A 19,368-nucleotide genomic window follows, 5' to 3' on the forward strand; every position below is an offset into this window, starting at 1 on the left:
CCTCGGTGGCTGGAGGCAAGGCAGTACCGGGGCTGGCTAGACCCTGCTCCCACGGGGCCTTCTCCGAACTCCCAGCGGCTTCCACAGCTGCAGGGGTCTGGCGGGTCCCCCCAGCGGGGAGTCTGAGGGCGTGGCCAGCGGCCAGGCGCCCGCGGCTCTGGATTGGTTGCCCAGAGGGCCCGTAGGCGGGGCTCTGGGTTGGGTCCCGCTCGGCTGTTCGCAGACGGCGGGGAGGCGGGGCCGGCGGGAGCCCGGCAGCCAATGGACGCGCAGCCCCAGAGCAGTCACAAAAGGCCGAAGCGAGGCCGCCGCGGCGGCAGGGGAGGTGGGGCGAGGCGAGGTTTGCTGAGGCGAGGCGGCTGCCGGGCCGGGCCGGGCCACAGGCGGTGGCGGCGGGACCATGGAGGCGGCGGCCGCTGCTCCGCGTCCCCGGCTGCTCCTCCTCGTGCTGGCGGTGGCGGCAACGCTGGTCCCGGAGGTGACGGGTGAGCGGCGGCGCGGCGGGACTGGCGGGCGGCTTCGGGGCGCGCGGACCGGGCCCGGCCTCTGGCTCGCTCCTTCTCTTTCTCAAACATGGCGCGGGGCCGGGGGCGCAGGTGGCGGCGCCTGGGCCGGGGCCGGGCTTTCCTGTTCGGGCCGCCGCCACGCTAGCCGCGGGTGGGGAGCGGAGGCGGGGCTAGGGCCTGGGTCCGAGCGCGGGTGGACTTGCCCGGCAGCCCGCGGCTGCCCCGGCTGCCGGCTCTCCGGGGGAGGTGGCGTCGGGCGAAGCCGTCCGGTGTCGGGGGCTGCCCTCTGGGGAGCGAGTGGGCGCGGGCCGACAGCCGGAGGGTGTGAGGCTGGCCGGGACCGGCAGCGCTGGGACTACTCCCCATTCCCCGCGGGGCGCTGTGTGGCGTTGTCCCGGGCACCGCACCCCGAACGAGTAGGTGCTCCAGGCTCCGGGGTCCCGGGAGGGATTGGGGTCCGAGGAGGCTTCCAGGGCGGGGTGTGAGCTCTGAGCCTCCAGGGCCTCCCCTAGCAGTGGGAGGGGGGGATGTGTGGCAGAGACCCCCGGGTCAGCAGGGCCGCCCTGGCCTTTGGCGCCGGCCTGACCCCGCCGAGAGGGGCCGCTTCTCCAGCCAGGGGTGGCTTTGGAAGGGGAGCTACTGTGAAGCTTTGTGTGAGGACAAGGAGGCACTAACATGTGCGGAGTGCTTCTTCTTTCGTGCTTCTGGGGAAGTGTTGAAGTGAATCCAGTAACCAGAAGGCTACAGATTGTTTTCGTAGTAGAAACTTGAACGTTTGCTCACTCTGCGGGGGTTTGGAATGTTTGAATGGAAATGACTCTGAATTGATCAAACGCTTTTATTTCCTCGAAGGAACATCGCTAGAGAGGTTCCATTTCTTGAGTGACAGTAGTTTGAATCAGTCGTCTGTGTAGCTGGTTTTCGAGGGAGTGTTTGCTACGTTTTCCAAAATATTAAATTAGGATGGGGTATGTGGTCGTCACCTACCCCGCGGAAGGAGAATTGAAAAACTTTGTTAGCATCCAAGTTATAATACTAGAAACTGAAATATAGAGCCTTAGTGTAAGCAACTAAGATAAAGTGAAAGTACGTTTCTGTGTCTGTAATTGAACACCAAATGTTTTTAAAACAAAAAATTCAAGACAGGGTGCCAATTATTAATAGCTACTGTCTTTTAAGAGCTTACTATGATGTAGATGCATAAAGTACACCAAAGTACATGATCTAATCCTCACAACTAAACCCTTAGGGCTATGTGGCATTTGCCCCATTTTATTTATTTATTTATTTTTGTCTGTGTTGGGTCTTCGTTTCTGTGCGAGGGCTTTCTCTAGTTGCGGCGAGCGGGGGCCACTCTTCATCGCGGTGCGCGGGCCTCTTACTGTCGTGGCCTCTCTTGTTGCGGAGCACGGGCTCCAGACGCGCAGGCTCAGTAGTTGTGGCTCACGGGCCTAGTTGCTCCGCGGCATGTGGGATCTTCCCAGACCAGGGCTCGAACCCGTGTCCGCTGCATTGGCTGGCAGATTCTCAACCACTGCGCCACCAGGGAAGCCCTGCCCCATTTTACAGATGAGAAAACTGAGGTGTGGGGAGGGTAAGTACTCAATTACTAAGAACTGGAGTTAGTACACTGAGGGTTCAGTGTTTCCAAAACCTATAAACCTTAATATATACACCTCACTGTCTGGCATAGCCCATTTTTCTTTTTTAGTCCTCTAATAGTGATCTTTATTATTCGCTTTTAGATTTTTGTCCTCACAATTAGAAAAACAGGTTGGCTTCTTTCTGACTCCTAGTACATTCTATTTTTTTGGCCCTGCCGCGCTGTGGTATCTAAATTCCCCAACCAGGGATCGAACCCGTGTCCCCTCCAGTGGAAGTGCCGAACCCTAACCACTCCTAGTACATTCTTGGAGTCCCTTCACACTGGGCCTACATTAGAGGAAACAATGGATTTTTGACATTGGCCTGAGAAGGGGGAAAAGATAAATGTGTGGACAGGTGGGAGAATCAATATAGTTATGCATCAAGCATAAGTAACATTTCCACACCACTATTTACTCAAGTAGCATAGTTCACTCTTTTCCACCTAGCTTAGCACACAAAGTGTTCGTGTATTCAATCATTAGCATTGGACTTAATAGATGTACAGAATATTGCTCAGTCCATGCCCTGGAGGAGCTTACAGACTACCCTGGCATGCCTACAATACAAAGCCGATCCAGGAGCTATTATTATGCTTAAGTCTAGACTACCTCAACTGGTCTGCCTGTTCTCCTTGATTATGTTGATGTTTCCATTCATCCTTTCATATATTCTGAAGAAGCGCAAATGCTTTTTAAAGTTTATAATTTGACTTCCTTTTTAAGAGTTTGCAGTTGTTCCTTATTGTCTTGGTATCAGTTTTGTATTTCTCTGCCCAGCTTCTGCTCTCTCCAACATAGATTTCTCTAGGGAAATTGGTTCCTTGTCCATGGTACACAGTTTAGTACCACTATGTCTACATATATATCCTGTGTGAGAATGCTTCCTTTTCGTAACTTTTTCTTTCAAAACATTCCTAAAACCCAACTCTTCTTTACATTAATGCCTCTTGAATGTTTTGTCCTTTCTTCATATGCAGCCATCAGCTTAGTCCTGCCTGTTATCCCTCAAATCCATTTGCTTTCCAGAGTTTCTCTCACCTAGGCTTTTTTATAGGCTGCTGCCAAGCTAATCTTCCTCAGCCATCCCCACAAAGGGTTTACGAGATTTCCCATTTGTATTCAGTGCTTAGAGCAGTACTTGAGGCTTATGATTAGGGCCACCTCTGTGTATCCAACCAGAGATTCCACATCCCACTACTGCAAACCCTCAATTCCAGCGTTTTCTATTTTTCCACCCACTCCTGACTTTTCAGCCTTTTCACTACATATTTAATTTTGCCCCTTTTGGGAGTGTGAGGAGAGAAGTTCTCAGTCCTGACTTCCTATACTGCTTTAGTTTGTGAACTCTTTATTTCCCTGAACTGTATAGAACTTACACTTTGTGTTGTCTGTTTCTACCATGTTGCACTGTTACTTAAAAATACTCTCGAACGTTATAAGTACCCAGAGGGCAAGGATCATGCCTTTTATTTCTTTTATGGTCTCAGAACCTAGCACTATGTTTTATATTCTGTTCCACTTAAATGCTTGTTGTTTAAATTAATTGTTTGACTTGAGTATTCCTTTAGTGTTTATACTGTTATATGTAAGTACAGGTTATACAATATTAATTGAGAATTCTGTGTACAATCAGGAAAACTCATGTGATGTGGTAAAAGAAGCAGTTGGTTATTAGATTTCGTTATTAGCCCCAACTTCTAGGTATGCAGAAAATGGGGATGATACCTACTTTGTCTAGTTTATGAGATTGTTAAGATCAAATGAGAAAATTGTATTGGCATTTGAGGTTGCTATTTTGTATTGTTATTAATAGGAGGGCTGATGTTCAACCAGCAATTCCCACTGGGCCACGTGTGTTTTGATTGGTTAGACATCCTTTCTGATTGGTTGGTACCACGGGGGTGCTAGTTGTTAATACTTTTAATATCACCCCTGCAGAGAGGCATCAGTATTCAAAGAGGGAAGTGAGTATTCTAGACTGAAGTGACTGGGGGAGGCTTCCTGGACACTTTAGGACTTAAACTGACTTTGAAGAGTGGCTAGAATTCAGTTGGGCAGAGAGGGGGATTTGATGAGTGTTAAGCTCTCTCTTTGTAAGCTGTGTCCCCCAGCTCCCCTAGGGCAGGAAGCAAAAGCTTCTATTGTCTGGCTGGCAAGTTACTCTTTATAGAGTTAATTTCCTTATTCTGAAATGTGGGGTTTGGATATATTAACCACTATTATTTTTTCCCAAATTCTAAAAATTCTCTAATATGTGACTGGAAACAGAAAGGTAATCTAAGTGGGATGAGCAAGGGAGAGTAATATAATGGGATGCCCACCGGGGCTAGGCATTCAAATGTTGAAAGTCATAAATCACTGAGTTTACAGATGGAAAAGCATAACTCTAGAGGTTAGGTGAATTTCTCAGGGTTGGGCAGAACCAGGACAGGAACTTTGATTTTTCTGATTCTAGATCTTGTGTCCTATATGGCAGTTTAAAATGTGAAGGATTTGGAGGGGGGAGGAACAGAGTTAATGGAGTGACTTACCTAAGTGAAGTTACCTTGAATTTCACAAAGCTTAAGAAAAGTGAGTTCTGAAAGTGGGAGGGAGGGGGAATAATTATAGGTTATAAAGTCCTCAAGAGAAGGTCAGTACCTTTTTTATACTGCTGAAAAAAGGGCCTGGTGTAGTGCTTATTATTATTATTATTATTTTTGTGGTATGCGGGCCTCTCACTGTTGTGGCCTCTCCCGTTGCGGAGCACAGGCTCCGGACGCGCAGGCTCAGCGGCCATGGGTCACGGGCCCAGCCGCTCCGTGGCATGTGGGATCTTCCCGGACCGGGGCACGAACCCGCGTCCCCTGCATTGGCAGGTGGACTCTCAACCACTGCGCCACCAGGGAAGCCCGTGTAGTGCTTATTGATTGAGAAAAGTAGGCTTATAGTAGTTTGGAAGAAATTTTGGTTTAATTGAAGTGGGATGTAATTGAAAGGCCTTGTAGCACATGGTTAGGTTTAGAATTTTAGATGATCTACTTTGTTGTTGAAATTAAATGGGGAGGGACTTCCCTGGTGGCACAGGGGTTAAGAATCCACCTGCCAATACAGGGGACACGGGTTTGAGCTCTGGTCCGGGAGGATCCCACATGCCGTGGAGCAACTAAGCCCGTGCACCACAACTACTGAGCCTGCGCTCTAGAGCCTGTGAGCCACAACTACTGAAGCCCATGCTCCACAACAAGAGAAGCCACCTCAATGAGAAGCCCTCACACCACAACGAAGAGTAGACCCTGCTCACAGCAACTAGAGAAAGCCCTTGTGCAGCAACGAAGACCCAACGCAGCCAAAAATAAATAAATGAATAAATTAATTAATTAAAAAAAAGAAATTAAATGGGGAACTGACATGTTCAAAATAATGAAGAAGGAGATAAATCTTGTTCCTGTGGGGATGGATGCTCCTGTGAAGACTTTTGTTGACAGCTTCTCCTAGGCCTAATTGAAACAGTTGCCTGAACTCAATACTATTCTTTAGTACAGTTGTATTGTATCAGATATGTTCATGTCTAATGAAGTGGGTTTTGAAAATGCCAGTATCCTATGGATGGCCCTTTTGATATGAGAACGTCTTTTCAAACCACAGAATCCCCTGCACATGTCAGAAAACCTCATGTCTTTTGCTGTTATTTCTTGGTCATAGCTTGCATAATGCAACATTTTCTGAACAGATGGACCCTGGTTTGATACCATGTGATTGGGTCACATCTTCGCTTCCTGGTTCTGGAATTGACAGCAGATGCTGGCATGTTTCTCAGGAATTTTCATGTCTTGTTACATAGAACTGGCTGAAGAAAACTTTTGGAATCTTCTCAAAATTTATAGTCTGTTTTGACCCAGCCTAACTGCAATACTTAGGATAATATTTAATGCATTACTTAATGTAATTTTCTCAATATCAAATCTAAGCAGTTTCCATAAACATTAAGATTTGCTGCTATGCTGAATTAGATCCAGGTTTAGCTGTACAGTTTTAGTCCAAAACTGCAAGTAAGTTTCCTATGGTTACCCTTTTTATATGTGAACTTAACAGTTGATTGACTTGTAGGATTTTTGCCTTAGACACTTTCTCAAACACTAGTGGCGTAAGTCTGATTGGTTTTATGGGTCCAATTTTATAGATCAGATCTGGCCTTTTGTAAAGCTGCTCCCTCATTTTGGCAATCTGAGAGCAATATACATTATACAGAATGATTTATAACAAAAATATTATGACTTGCAGGATATACACACAGGTTGCTTTGACATTTCTGTGAAGGTTCAGTGGTCCTTGCATCATTTTATCAATCTGAAAGGAATATATTTTAAGAATGTGCTAGGAATTCTACCTGCCTTGTCTCATTTAATTCGCATAACCAGCCTTGGATGATAGTTGTGTAATAGTACAAAAGCTTCTTACTTTTGTACCAGTTAATTTCCAAAAGACTTTTTTAAGTCCGTTTGTTCCCAGGTCCAGTGACCAGGGCCTAGGAGATAACTGTAGATTTTGATAACATTGGTTTTAACCCAGGATTCTTTTCAGCTCTCTTAAACATTATCTAAAGATGTTAATATTTTGTCATTCATATTTTAATCATAAATACATTTGTAAAAGGAAGACCGTGCTTCAGATGGAACAGATAGTGACTAACAGTAGTCCAACCACTGAGACTCAAATGATTGTATATTACCATTAACTCCATCAGCCTGGGTAGGCAGAGTTGTCAGGATTTTGCTCAGATTGGAACTTAGTTTGTTCCTATGAAAGTTTGTAAATAGAAAAGCTTCTGTGTTTCCATTTTACAGACCAGGAAACTGAGGTCATGATGTTAATGAATGGTGGAGCCTGTGTTTAACCTTTGCAGAGTGTGTACTCTTTCCTCTACATCATGCTGCTTTCATACACAGTAAATATCTTGTAATGGTCATTTTGTCAGGAAGGTTTTCTTTCTTCCTTCCTCCCTCCCTCCCTCCCTTCTTTCCTTCACCGTGAGAATATGCTTCAAGCTTGTCTTTATTACAGTTTGCCTCTTTGCAACTGCAGCTTACTCAGATGCTTGCAGACTTTCTTTGACATTATATTTTTAGGTAATTTGAATCTCTCCAATGATTCTAATGATGGTTGATCCCTCACTATTTGTGTTGATTTATTTATATTCATAGCAAACTCTTTGCTTCTCAAATTAACATAGGCACAGACCTGAAAATTTGAATCAGAGAAGAGAAAAAAGCTATCATTGTCCATCGTTAACATTTTGGCTTATTCTATCCCCTTTGCATTTTTTTGTATAATATAATCATTCTTTAATCATTCTGTCTCAGTAGTTTATCAAAGCTAATAAATGTGTTTTTAAGATGGCAGAGCTTTGGCCTGTAGAAGAAATAGCTCATTTAATCTTAGCAAATATTTAGTAATGGTCACCTCAGTGGGAGGTATAGAAAAAGACGCACACTTGCTTTCAAGGAGTATGATGCTGGGGAAATATGAATACAGATTCAGTAATAGCAACCACAGGGATTGCGCTCTACAGGTGATAGGACTTGATCTTGTGCCTTGCAGACTAGGTAGGGTTTAGAGAGGATGAGGGGCAGAGGGAAAGTACACCGAGGTAGGGGAGGATGATGTGAGTGAAGAAGGAGCATGCTAAGTTTAAAAATTTTAAGGGGAGGAATGGAAGTTCATGATTTAAAGGGTGGGCTCAGAGAATTATGAGCCTTGAAAATCAGGAAAAAGAATGTTTAACTACACCACAGAGGAAATGGAGCAGGATGGCTACCTAGGAGTTTTTGGAGTAGGTATGATGGCCTTGGGAATGGAGTGAATGGGTGGCTCTGTGACATTTTAAAGAAATAGGCACGACTGTGCCTTTGCATGGCTGTTGCCTTGCCTGCAGGCTCTTGGCTTCCTCCCTCACCTCTTCTATGTCTTTGCTCACGTGTCACCTTTTTCTCAAAGAGGCTTACCGTGACCACCCTTTTGTAATTGTCATTATCTTGCTTTGCTTTTTCTTTCTTTTTTTTGGGGGGGGGGCGGTACGCGGGCCTCTCACTATTGTGGCCTCTCCCGTTGCAGAGCACAGGCTCCGGACGCGCAGGCTCAGCGGCCATGGCTCACGGGCCCAGCCGCTCTGCGGCATGTGGGATCTTCCCGGACCGGGGCACGAACCCGTGTCCCCTGCATCGGCAGGCGGACTCTCAACCACTGCGCCACCAGGGAAGCCCTGCTTTTTCTCTTTTTTAACATTACCTTCTGAAATACTGTATTTACTTATCATATTTACTTATTTACTATGTTTATTGTTTCTCTCTGACTACTAGGATATAAGCTTCATAAAAGTGTATATCTTTGTTTTGTTCATCAGTGTATCTAGAGTGCAAAGAAAGTGCCTGGTGCATCGTAGGCACTCAGTAAATATTTATTCAATGGCAGTGGCTCTTAACTGTAAACAGGTGGAGTACAAAAGTTAAGAAGGACTCCATGAAATAAAAAAAGAATGACTCCAGGATTTTTATACCTAGATAATGCCTTTAACTAGTAAGGAATTTGGTGAGAGAAAGATTGAAGGGAAATGAATTCTGATTTGAGCATGTTGAGTTTGAGGTGAAAGTAGGATAGGCAAGTGAAATGGTTCAGTAGGCAGCAACAATGTAAGACTGGAACATGGTTGGAATGGGAGAGGACCTTAGGCAGAGAAATGATTATCAGCATTTCCTTCCATCCTATTCTTTTGGATTCTCATGCCCCGCAAACCACCTTAAGTGGAGTATTTGTTTTGATCCTGAATTCCTAGCTTAGATGTGGAGCCTTGCTCAGTTCACTGTTAGATTCTTCACTCCCAGTTGCAGGTCCATGTTTTGTTACCCACCCCCACCCCGACCCCCAAGCCAAAGAAGTATATATTCAGAATCATTTGTGAACTTCTGGTTCTACTGAAGTTGGCCTTTAGGCCATGCTGCTTTCTCTGCAGTCATATGACTGACTTCCTGCGAATCTGCTCTGGTTCCTGGCTGAGGTGCAAGAGAGGGAGTTTCTTGTTTGAGGCCTGCATTTACTCCACTGGCTTCACGTCACGGTTGTGATGTTAATAGGTGTTACCTTTACTGTCTCTTGGAGCTTCCTGATGGCAATATTGTTAAACCCTTTTCATGCTACTGTTTTTCTCCGTGAACCAAACACTGGTGCAGTTGTACGTTATCTCTAGACCACCTTTATTTTTCTCTTTGGATTGATATAACTTATTTGTTTTCCTTCCAATTTTGAAGGCATTTAAATCATGTGACTTGTTTGCCAGAAATGTAATAAAATCTTTATGGGAACAGTTATAAGAGCCCCCACATATTTGTCTGGCATTAGATTCTAATTGGTGTGTCTCTCTGGGACTCACTTTTCGCAGGAGGATAACACCTAACTTAAATGATGATTGTGAAGATAATATGTATCAATAGTAGTGTTTATAGAGCACCTAGCACATAGCCTGATACTGATAAATATTTAATAAATGAGACTTATACATTTAAATAAGTGAAGGAACGCCTTTTGGAAGAGGAAATAAATGTCTGTGTAATGAAGAACTATGATTAATTGGTAGACTGAGAGGCAGATTTCACTCAATGTAAGAAAGGACTTTCTATCAATGGGAGCTGTCATGAAGTGGAACATTATAAGGTGTTATGTTCCCTGTCACTGGAAATATTCAGGCAGAGGTGGGAGGCAGAGATAACCTTCTGTCCAAGAAATTGTAGAACACATTTCTTGCATTAGGTGAGAGTATGGAATTGATTATCTCCAAGCTCTTCTTCTATCCCAGAATTCTGTACTTACAGGTGTAGTCCAGGCTTCCTTGCTCATTGTTTTTAGCCAGCATACAGGCTCTCAACTTCCCTAGCATTCATGGCTTCAAGGTGAGCACTGTTTTATAACTTTATCTTATTGTATGGGAAAAATTTATTCAGTGCTTGGCTTGTCCTCTGGCCATTTTCTATAAAAGAATTTAGGACACTTGAAAAAAAATATATGCAGTAAGATCAAAACTAGTGATCAGAAAGATAAGAACCAATAAGTAAAAGAGGAAGAGAAAGAGAAAAATTAGCTATAACTTTCACCTGAGGAAAGCTTTAGTCATTGAGCACAATAATTAGCTTTGAGTTTTCTCGGATTGAGGGCAATAAGGGAACCCTGAGAGTTTGCATAGATCTGATTGCCTGTTGTTGAGAACACATGAGGAGGCTGCCACCTTCCTTAATAAAATGGAGCCCCCAAACATGAAGACTGCAATGCAGGGAGAATCTCCAAGTGTTAAAAGAGTTCCAGGACCTGGCAGCCCTGATTCTTGTTCTCAGCCTTCCTCTTTAATATGTTTGAGGATTCAGTTTAGTGCTGCTGCTACCATTTTTATTCTCTACTCTAAGGACACTCTAGTTTTACCTTAATGCCAGTGGAACAGCTGATATAAGGCTAGAATGTTTAAATCAAGCTATCCTAAAAGCTATGGATAGAAAGCAACATAAAACTATTCATTCTGGTTTACAAAGACTCTGTCTTCAGGTCCTTATCTTTTGGCCTGTCTCCATTTGGCAGACAGAGTCTGAGTACTGCCACCAAGTGAACTGAGCCAGACATCTACCTCTTTTCCCACAGGCGCAACTCAGCAAGGTCCAGAGAGTGTCTTTGCTTGGGTTTCCTGTTTGAAGAGCTGCCTCCTTTCTGGGTGATGAATTATGGGAATGATGACTTCCTTTAGGAGAGACTGCACTTACCTAGAGAGCATGGCCCTATATATGTTGGTTGTATAGTAACCCAATATTCATATAAAAGATACCCACGTATGTTACCATAAAGGACATTCTTTGGTTAGAGACATGCTTATTTCACTGGGGAAAACAAGTTTCTCCCTGCTCTTGAGCAGAATCTATTATAGAAGTCTTTGTATAAGAGGCATTGGGAAAAAAGTGAAGAATTTGGGTTTATCACTCTCCATGACTGGAATGAATTCACTTGCCTTGTGTATTCTGCAGTTGCAGAGTTACTGTAGGCCTGTTCCAGTGTTTCCTTGTTCTAATCAACAGGCTGAACCTCCTTATTTTTGTTCACTTGCTTCAGGATAACCATTCCATCTAGATTTCCGAGGTGTGAACCTCACTGATTGCATAATAGTGTATATTTATAGTTCTAGGACACCTTGTGCAGGCATCCTGTTACATTTCTACAATATAAGATCTTTAAATATGTATGGAAATAACAAATAGCTCCCATGGAAAAAAGCAAAGACAATTTTTTTTTACTAGAAATAAGGACTAATATACATATTTGGGAGCACTGAACATAGAGGAGATAAACCTGAAGAGGCATATAGAGATAAAAGCAGTAACGGTGGCTTTTCATTTATACAAACACACAAACTCTTACCCTCTCTCTCTCTCCTCTTTCTCCCTCTCCCTCCCTCTCTCTCTCTCTCTCTCTCTCTCTCTCTCTCTCTCTCCCTCTCTCCCTCTCTCCCTCTCTCCCTCTCTCCCTCTCTCTCTCTGTCTGTCTCTCACTCACACACACACACACACACACACACACACACACACACACACACACACACACACACACACACACACACACACACACACACACACACACACAATATGTGTATGGGGCTTTTTTTTTTCTTGATGTATTCATTCCCAAACCAAACTATAATGTGCTCTAATTGAGTCTCTTTGTTTAGCACATGGCTATTGATTTGAGTACTTTCTCCAGTTGAAAAACTGACATTTAAATTTTGTTATTCAGTGTACAACAGATTTGAATAAAAACACCAAGATTGTGTATTGTAGATTTCCTTCAACAATAATTATATGTAATTATTTTACCAAAATAAACAACTTAAAGTAGTTTTAGCTATTTTATCTCATGTCACATTTCGGGAAAAAATTACAGACCAGTTTGCTCTTGTTTCTCAATGAGGAAAGCTAATTTCTGATTGCTAGTTCCAGCTGGTTCCACCAGAGAAGTGTATAGTTGATGCTAGTAAAGAGCACTGAGCATGTGGAGAGGAAGCGCAACTGGAAATAGGTCAGGCTGGCCACATGCTGCTAAAACAGGTGACAGTTTTCATGCGTGTGGTATCTCAGAAATTTTAAGGAACCTGTGAAGATTAAATGAGTTTATGCTCCTAAACTTGGAGCATACTTCCTGGCACATAGAAAACATGAAGTAAATGATAGTTATTAAGAAAATTGTTTTTTTATAGAATCATAGAATTTTTAGACTAGAAAGGACCATGAGACCATGATTATCATTTTGTCTAACTTTATAAGTGAGGAAACTGGAGCTCAGACATTATGTGGTATTTCAGGATAAGCAGGATAATAATTCAGCTAATGACTGAACAGGAGTCCACTCCTTCCTCACAATTTTATTTAGCATCCCTTTTCTGACTCAAACCTCCATTAGGGAGAATGATTTTTTTAAAATCGCCTAACTTTGTGGAAGATTTCTTTAAATACTATCAAGTCAGACCCTTAATAGATGGATGCATAGATGGATACGTAAGGATAAAATCAATATAGCAAAATAGTAGCAGTTACGGAATTTAAATGGTGGTTATAGAGGTGTTCACATTTCTGTCAATTTTTCTGAATGTTTATGTTTGAAAATGTTCATAATATAACGTTGGGGGAACTAAAAAAAATTTATACCATCTCCTCACCCCAGATATGTTTCTATTACTGATTTCTCTGAACACAGACCAACCAGCAGTACTTGCTACAGCCAAAGGAAATAAAACAACGGGGGGTCCAGAGCCCTCTGGCATGCACATTCTAGGCCCTTTCCTTGACAGTCTCCAGGGATTGAGAACCACAGGTCTGTTTCAAGTTTTTCTGTCCTTTTCTTTCTTTTCTCTATACTTTTTTTTTTTTTTTTTTTTCAGTACGCGGGCCTCTCACTGTTGTGGCCTCTCCCGTTGCGGAGCACAGGCTCCGGACGTGCAGGCTCAGTGGCCACGGCTCATGGGCCCAGCCGCTCTGCGGCATGTGGGATCTTCCCGGACCGGGGCACGAACCTGCGTCCCCTGCATCGGCAGGCGGACTCTCAACCACTGCGCCACCAGGGAAGCCCTCTATCCTTTTTTTAAATTACAAGTGATAGTTGTGCATTGCAGATTTGAAATTCCCTACTCACCAACAAACAAGCCAATTAACACAATTAGCACTATAGATGACTTTCCTATGAACAAAGGCTCTATTTTTTTTCTTTCTATTGTTTTGCTTTCTCCCTTTCCATGGTAAATTTTACTTTTGTTCTTTTCCTTCTTATTTCTAATGCATTTATAATCTTGAGTATTTCTGTTCTTATATAATCTTTCTCCCCAAGATCACAATTGTTTCTTCCACCTTATCCTTTAAAAACAAAACAAAAACAAAAACATGGCCATATAAATATTCTTTTAGCCGGGGCCTTTCCGCCCTTTCTCATGTATCACTTAAGTTTTGTCAGATCCAGCCTACCCCTGCCTTATGATGGGAGAAGGCGAAGGAGGGAGTTGCAATAAATTGGGTTTTAGGACTCAGGCAGCAACCTTAGGGGATACTCTTCAAGGGTCAGCAGACTCAGAAATAGCTGTGCATTGCAAACAGATGGTATGCCCTAAGGAAATAGCTGCTCTAAGCAATTGGGTCCTTGCATCTAATTTAGCTTAGAGATCCTGGAACAGGGAAAAAAAGTCTCATGGAGCAAATGAGTATAATTACCTATGAACCATTATAAACCATAGCTAGGGCCTAATAACTATTAACTTATGTAAAGACATCATAACTCTGTGCCACTATATACACATGCTGCATAATCCTGTACAACATAATTCTGTGCTGTATCTTCTATTCTCCAAAGGATAAGTAACATCCAGCCTTAGCAGACTCTAACCAAGCCCCTGCTAGAGGCCTTCTTCAGTAACCATAATGGTACTAGTAATTTGAAAGCTGAATTCGTAATGCTAAGTCTTGGACATCTAGATTTTGAGGTCTGAAAACTTTTAGGTTGATTACAGTACATCCCCAAGCTCCAGTTTTTATATACACATAGTTTAGTCTTAAAAGGGTAAGTGTTCCTCAGAGGAGTTCAGACAACTCTAGCTGCTTGCATCCTCATGCCCCAAGGGAGGCCATGGATTCAAAGGTTAGAAATATTGTAACAATATAACTACTATAAAAGCCTCTCCTTTTGAGTGGGCTTTTCTGTCCTTGCTTGGTTTAGTTCAGGTTTCTCTAGGAGACTGTAACTAGAATTGAACTGCTTTCTTTGACATTTTATTTGACAAGGGAGATGACCATTTCAGACTAGGGAAGGCAAGAAGGTTATAGCCTGTGTAAGTTGTGGTTCACCAAGTCTCAGATTTCTAACGGTATCTATCATCTCTCTTTTGGCTAAATTCTGTTATTTTTTCCTTTGTTTTGCAAAGGGGTGGGAATGACATAAAGCTAAATACCAAGAGACTCAATTAAGAGTAGAAAATGTGATTGCTTCTGTGGAGTGGGGAATAGGAAGGGTTGATTGTTCAGGAGTTGTTACCTTTAATTTTTTTTTTTTTTTTTGGTAACAGTCTTGTAGAACTATTTGATACCTTAAACTCTATACATATACAACTTTGATCAAAATAAATCTAAGTTAAAAAAATTAATGGTAAATATATGGCAGTTATAAATCCATGAATGCTTAGTAAATATGAAGGATTGAATTCCCCTGTTGAAAAGACAGATTCTTAGATAGGATTAATACAGACACAGAGGCCTGCAATCTAACAGAGTTTTTCAAGAGACACTTGAAGTGATGTCAAAGGTTGAAAGAGTGGAATAGAAAAAGGCAAATCTGACCAAAAAAAAAGTAGGTATGATAAGATTAGTACCTGACAAAATAAAATTCAAACTACAATTGCATTAAAGGGAAGAAAGAGATGTATTAATATTTTATTTTGATAAGAGGTACCATCTCTTAAGACATATCATGAATCTTTATGCAACTAATAAAATATTGTCAAAATATGTAAGGCCAGAATTGTTAAAAATACAAGAAGACATTGATAATTTCACTGTTTGTAGATTAAGAAAGCAGTGCTTGAATAATAATAAATAATGTATTCCAATTTCATAATCATGAATAATATTTTTGCAAAATAATTCTGCAATTTTCCAGGAAATTAATGATTTGGAAGTCTATAAAGAAAGGTCAGATTAAAAATTAACAACAACCAAAAAAAAGAAACCAAAATAAAAAATGTATCTACTTGGAAATGTAAGATTATTCTTCTAAATAATCCTCAGGTTAAAGAAGTTACGATTGTAAATTACAAGCCATTTAGAAATGAACAAGAGCATATCAAACCTAGTGGGAGTTTTGCTGAAGGAGTACCCAAAGGAAAATCTGAAAGTAAGAAGATTCAAAATCAAGCTATAGATCAAGTAAATACAAAGAAAATAAGGATTTAGAAAAAAATTAAGAAAAACAGATATGATACATAGAACCCCAAATCAGTTCTTTGTACACACATTATTAAAATAGACAAATATTTGGTAAATCTAAAACAGAAAGACATGAATAGAAAAATGGCAAAGGAGAATGATGTCTTTTTGTTGAACTGTAATGTATTTTGTTTGTTTGTTTGTTTTTTACGGTACGCGGGCCTCTCACTGTTGTGGCCTCTCCTGTTGCGGAGCACAGGCTCCGGACGCGCAGGCTCAGCGGCCATGGCTCACGGGCCTAGCCGCTCCGTGGCATGTGAGATCTTCCCGGACCAGGGCACGAATCCGTGTCCCCTGCATCAACAGGCGGACTCTCAACCACTGCGCCACTGCCCTAAGCCCGAACTGTAATGTATTTTAACGTAGTCCAATTTCAGTTTTTTCCTCTTTAAGGTTAGTGCTTTTTGAATGCTATTTGATTAATATTTCTGGATTCAATGTCTTGCAAGTGTTTTTCTGTGTTTTCATCTAAAAGGCTTCTTGTTTTACCTTTCACTTTGAGATGCACAGTCTATTTGGAGTTGATTTTTGATTATGGTATGAGATTTTTTTTTCCATTTTAAAAATATGTATGCCCAGTTGACCCAGTACTATTTGTTGGTAATGCCTTCCTTTTCCTAGTACACTGTGTTGTCACCTGTACTATAAATCAAGTAGTTGTATATGTGAGAGTCTGTTTCTGGAATCTCTATTCTATTTCATTGGTCTATTTGCCATTGTGCCAATACCACACTGTCTTAGTATTATAATGTTATAATGGGTCTTGATATCTAGTAGTTAGGTTTTCCAAAAGCATTGTTTTTGAAGATTGCTTTGGCTGTTCTTGGGTTGTTTTTCCACATAAATTTTAGAATCACCTTGTCAGTTCACACACACACACACACACACACACACACACACACACACACACACAAAACCCAACCTGTAGGATTTTGATTTTTGTTGAATGTACAGATCACTTTGCAGAATATTGACATTTTTACAGTATTGAACCATCCAGTGAGGAGGCTGGCATGTTTCTCCATTTATAGATGAATACATTTTATTTTATGTTTTTCATAATATCTATCAAGTATTGTTTTGAAGCTTTCACTGTAAAGATCTTACATGTTGTTTGTTAGATTTATTCCTAGATATTTGATTTTGGGGGATGCTTTTGTGAATGATAATATTTTATAATTTGTGTTTTCTATTTGTTGCTGGTTTAAGAAAAGGCGATAATTTCTTTGTATAGTGACTTTGCTTTATCTTGAATAGGTGTTGAATTTTATCCGTATTTTTGGTTATATGATCTATTCACATTTTCCTAAACTGCCTCTCTTATTCCTGAGTCTACATACAATATCTTTGTATATCACCGCCCTTGAATGACCTTCTTTCCTTTTTTAGCCTTCCATAAGCCTCAGTTGAGGTGTCATCTTTGAGATAAGTCTCCCATTTCTGTGCTGCCTCTGCACTTTGTCCATGTTACCCTTTATCAGTTGCATGTTTGTTCTCCACATTACATTGTGAGCTCCTTGAGAGTAGGAGTCTCATCCTAATCATCTGTCTTCCTAGAGGTGTGTTCTTCCTTCCTTCACAGATGACAACACAGTGTTCTTTTCTGGTAAAAGGTGTTCAGGCCTTATTCTCTGCTTCTAAAATTACTAACTACACAGGCCTTCGCCTCATATCTTCAACTATGGCTCTAGTAGGTCTTTTGCTGTTTGCTGGCCGAGGTGTAACTCTCCTCTGCCCTTATTTCAAAGGCAGCTGGTGGGTGGTTACCACTTCCTTCTCTTACCACAGTTCTGTTTCATACCCCATTCCCCTATTCCAGAATGATATGCTAATTTCATTTAGGTTCATCACCATATCTTCGTATGTATGCAACCAACTCACAATGTCTCCTACAGCCACTCTTGCTTTCCAGAGGGAAAGGGTTGAATCCTTTGTCTTGTTCTACTTGGGAGAGATCACCCTAGATTATCTAATAATCCTTTTTTTCTTTTTGTGCTTTTAGAATAAATCTAGATTACATTGGTATAACTCTTAGGGCACTCTTGTTTACTCATCTATAAAATAAAGGGTTAGGATCACATAATTATCAGTTGCCTTCCAGCGTGAACATTTTATGGTCAATGAATTATGATCTTTTATCATTTGGGGGTATTACATATAAATGTGTATACTGGATGTGTCCCAACACTTTGTTAATTTGGGTTGGAACTGAAAACGTACTTCCCTGTAGGTATCTCTCACATGCTACAAGAGTCAAGTTCTTGGGTTAACCCTGTTCAAGCAGTCACATTGCTGAAAAACTCTGTATGGATATTTGTGAATGGAGAGAGAAACAGCTACCTGAATGCTCGCTCAGTGCTGTATGTGCGCATGTTTACATTATATTGTGTCAGTGTTGCCTCCTAGAGCTGTATAAAGGTTTGTTTTGATTCTCTGTCCAGCATCTAGAACAGGAACTGGTACATTGCAGGTGTTAAAAATACTTGTTGAATGAGTGCATAAATGAATTTTTGAGCATTTTATTATGTGCTAGGCACCGTTACTAAATCTTCTGTTATCTCATTTAACCCTCAAACCTTCTGAGATTGCTATTGTTATACATTTAGGAAACAGGCTCCAAACGTTAAGCAACTTCCTCAGAATTACTTAGAGGCTGATTGGCAGAGATAGGATTCGAACTTGTTTTTTTTTTGGTCTCTGAATTTCATGAAAGAATGAAATGAACTACTGTTCTCTTGTAATACCCACTAGTCAACATAGAATCCAATGAGAAACTGTATAAAAGTGTGTTTAGATTGGGGAAAATAAGAAATTCATTTATTTATTTTTTAGCACTCACCATCATAAATACAAGTTTGTCCATTTTTTTCATGGGCTAGTGTGAGGCAGAGTGCACACATCTGCTCTGTATATTAACATACCCCCTCAACTCATTGCAGTGGAACAAAATCAAGAAGATTGCCTGATAGGAAGGGAATTATAATCACTTTGTATACAGCATTAATAGTAAGATCATTCCTTTGTCCTTAAACATACTTCTATAAAGTATCAGCTTTAATGGCTATATAGTGTACCACTTACAACTGTATCATAATTTATTCTGTCATTACCCTGTTGTCGCTCATATAGCTTGTTTTCAACCATAAAATGCTGTAACAAACATCTGTGTGCTTATATCTTTGCTATCATCTATTGTTTCCTTAGACTAAATTTTAGGAAGTAGAATTAATGAATTAAATGATATAGACTTTTTAAAGGCTCTTACTATATCTTTGCAAATTATTTTCCAGAAAGAACAGTTTGAAATTGACATGAAGTGACTGTACTCCTTAGGGTTACATATCCTGAGTTGGAGTTTTGAAGACAAGATAGGGAAGAGGGATGGAGCACAGAGGGGCATATTAAACATTTTTTATAACTTTGAATAGATATAATACAGTCACATTTTTCAAAATTCAAAAAGTGCAAATGGGTTTATAGTGAAAAGTCTCCTACTCCTATCTTCTGGGTACCCAGTTCCCTTACTTGGAAGTCAGTGTTACCTGTTTCTTTTATATCCTTCCAGGGAGATACTTTGTAATATTTGCAAGCCAATATATGTATGCATTTTCCTCCCTTCCTCCGTTCTTTCTTCCTTCCTTCCTTCCTTTTTCCAGCACAAATGTTACTATCTCTGTGATGACCTAGATGAGT

The 19,368-nt window shown here is 41.2% G+C and overlaps 1 protein-coding gene across 2 annotated transcripts in view; it reads left to right on the forward strand.

Annotated features, from left to right (window-relative positions):
* Window positions 1–304: 304 nt before the first annotated feature.
* Window positions 305–19,368, forward strand: part of TGFBR1 (transforming growth factor beta receptor 1) — a 66,796-nt gene continuing 47,732 nt past the window's right edge. For both annotated transcript variants that reach the window (XM_081236558.1, XM_081236559.1), the window contains exon 1: window positions 305–485. In XM_081236558.1, the coding sequence (XP_081092684.1) occupies window positions 401–485 (85 nt within the window). In that variant the 5' untranslated portion in view covers window positions 305–400. The remainder of the gene's footprint in view (window positions 486–19,368) is intronic.

This window comes from Mesoplodon bidens, assembly GCF_964165515.1.
Source record: "Mesoplodon bidens genome assembly, chromosome: 6".
NCBI classification, from domain to species: domain Eukaryota; kingdom Metazoa; phylum Chordata; class Mammalia; order Artiodactyla; family Ziphiidae; genus Mesoplodon; species Mesoplodon bidens.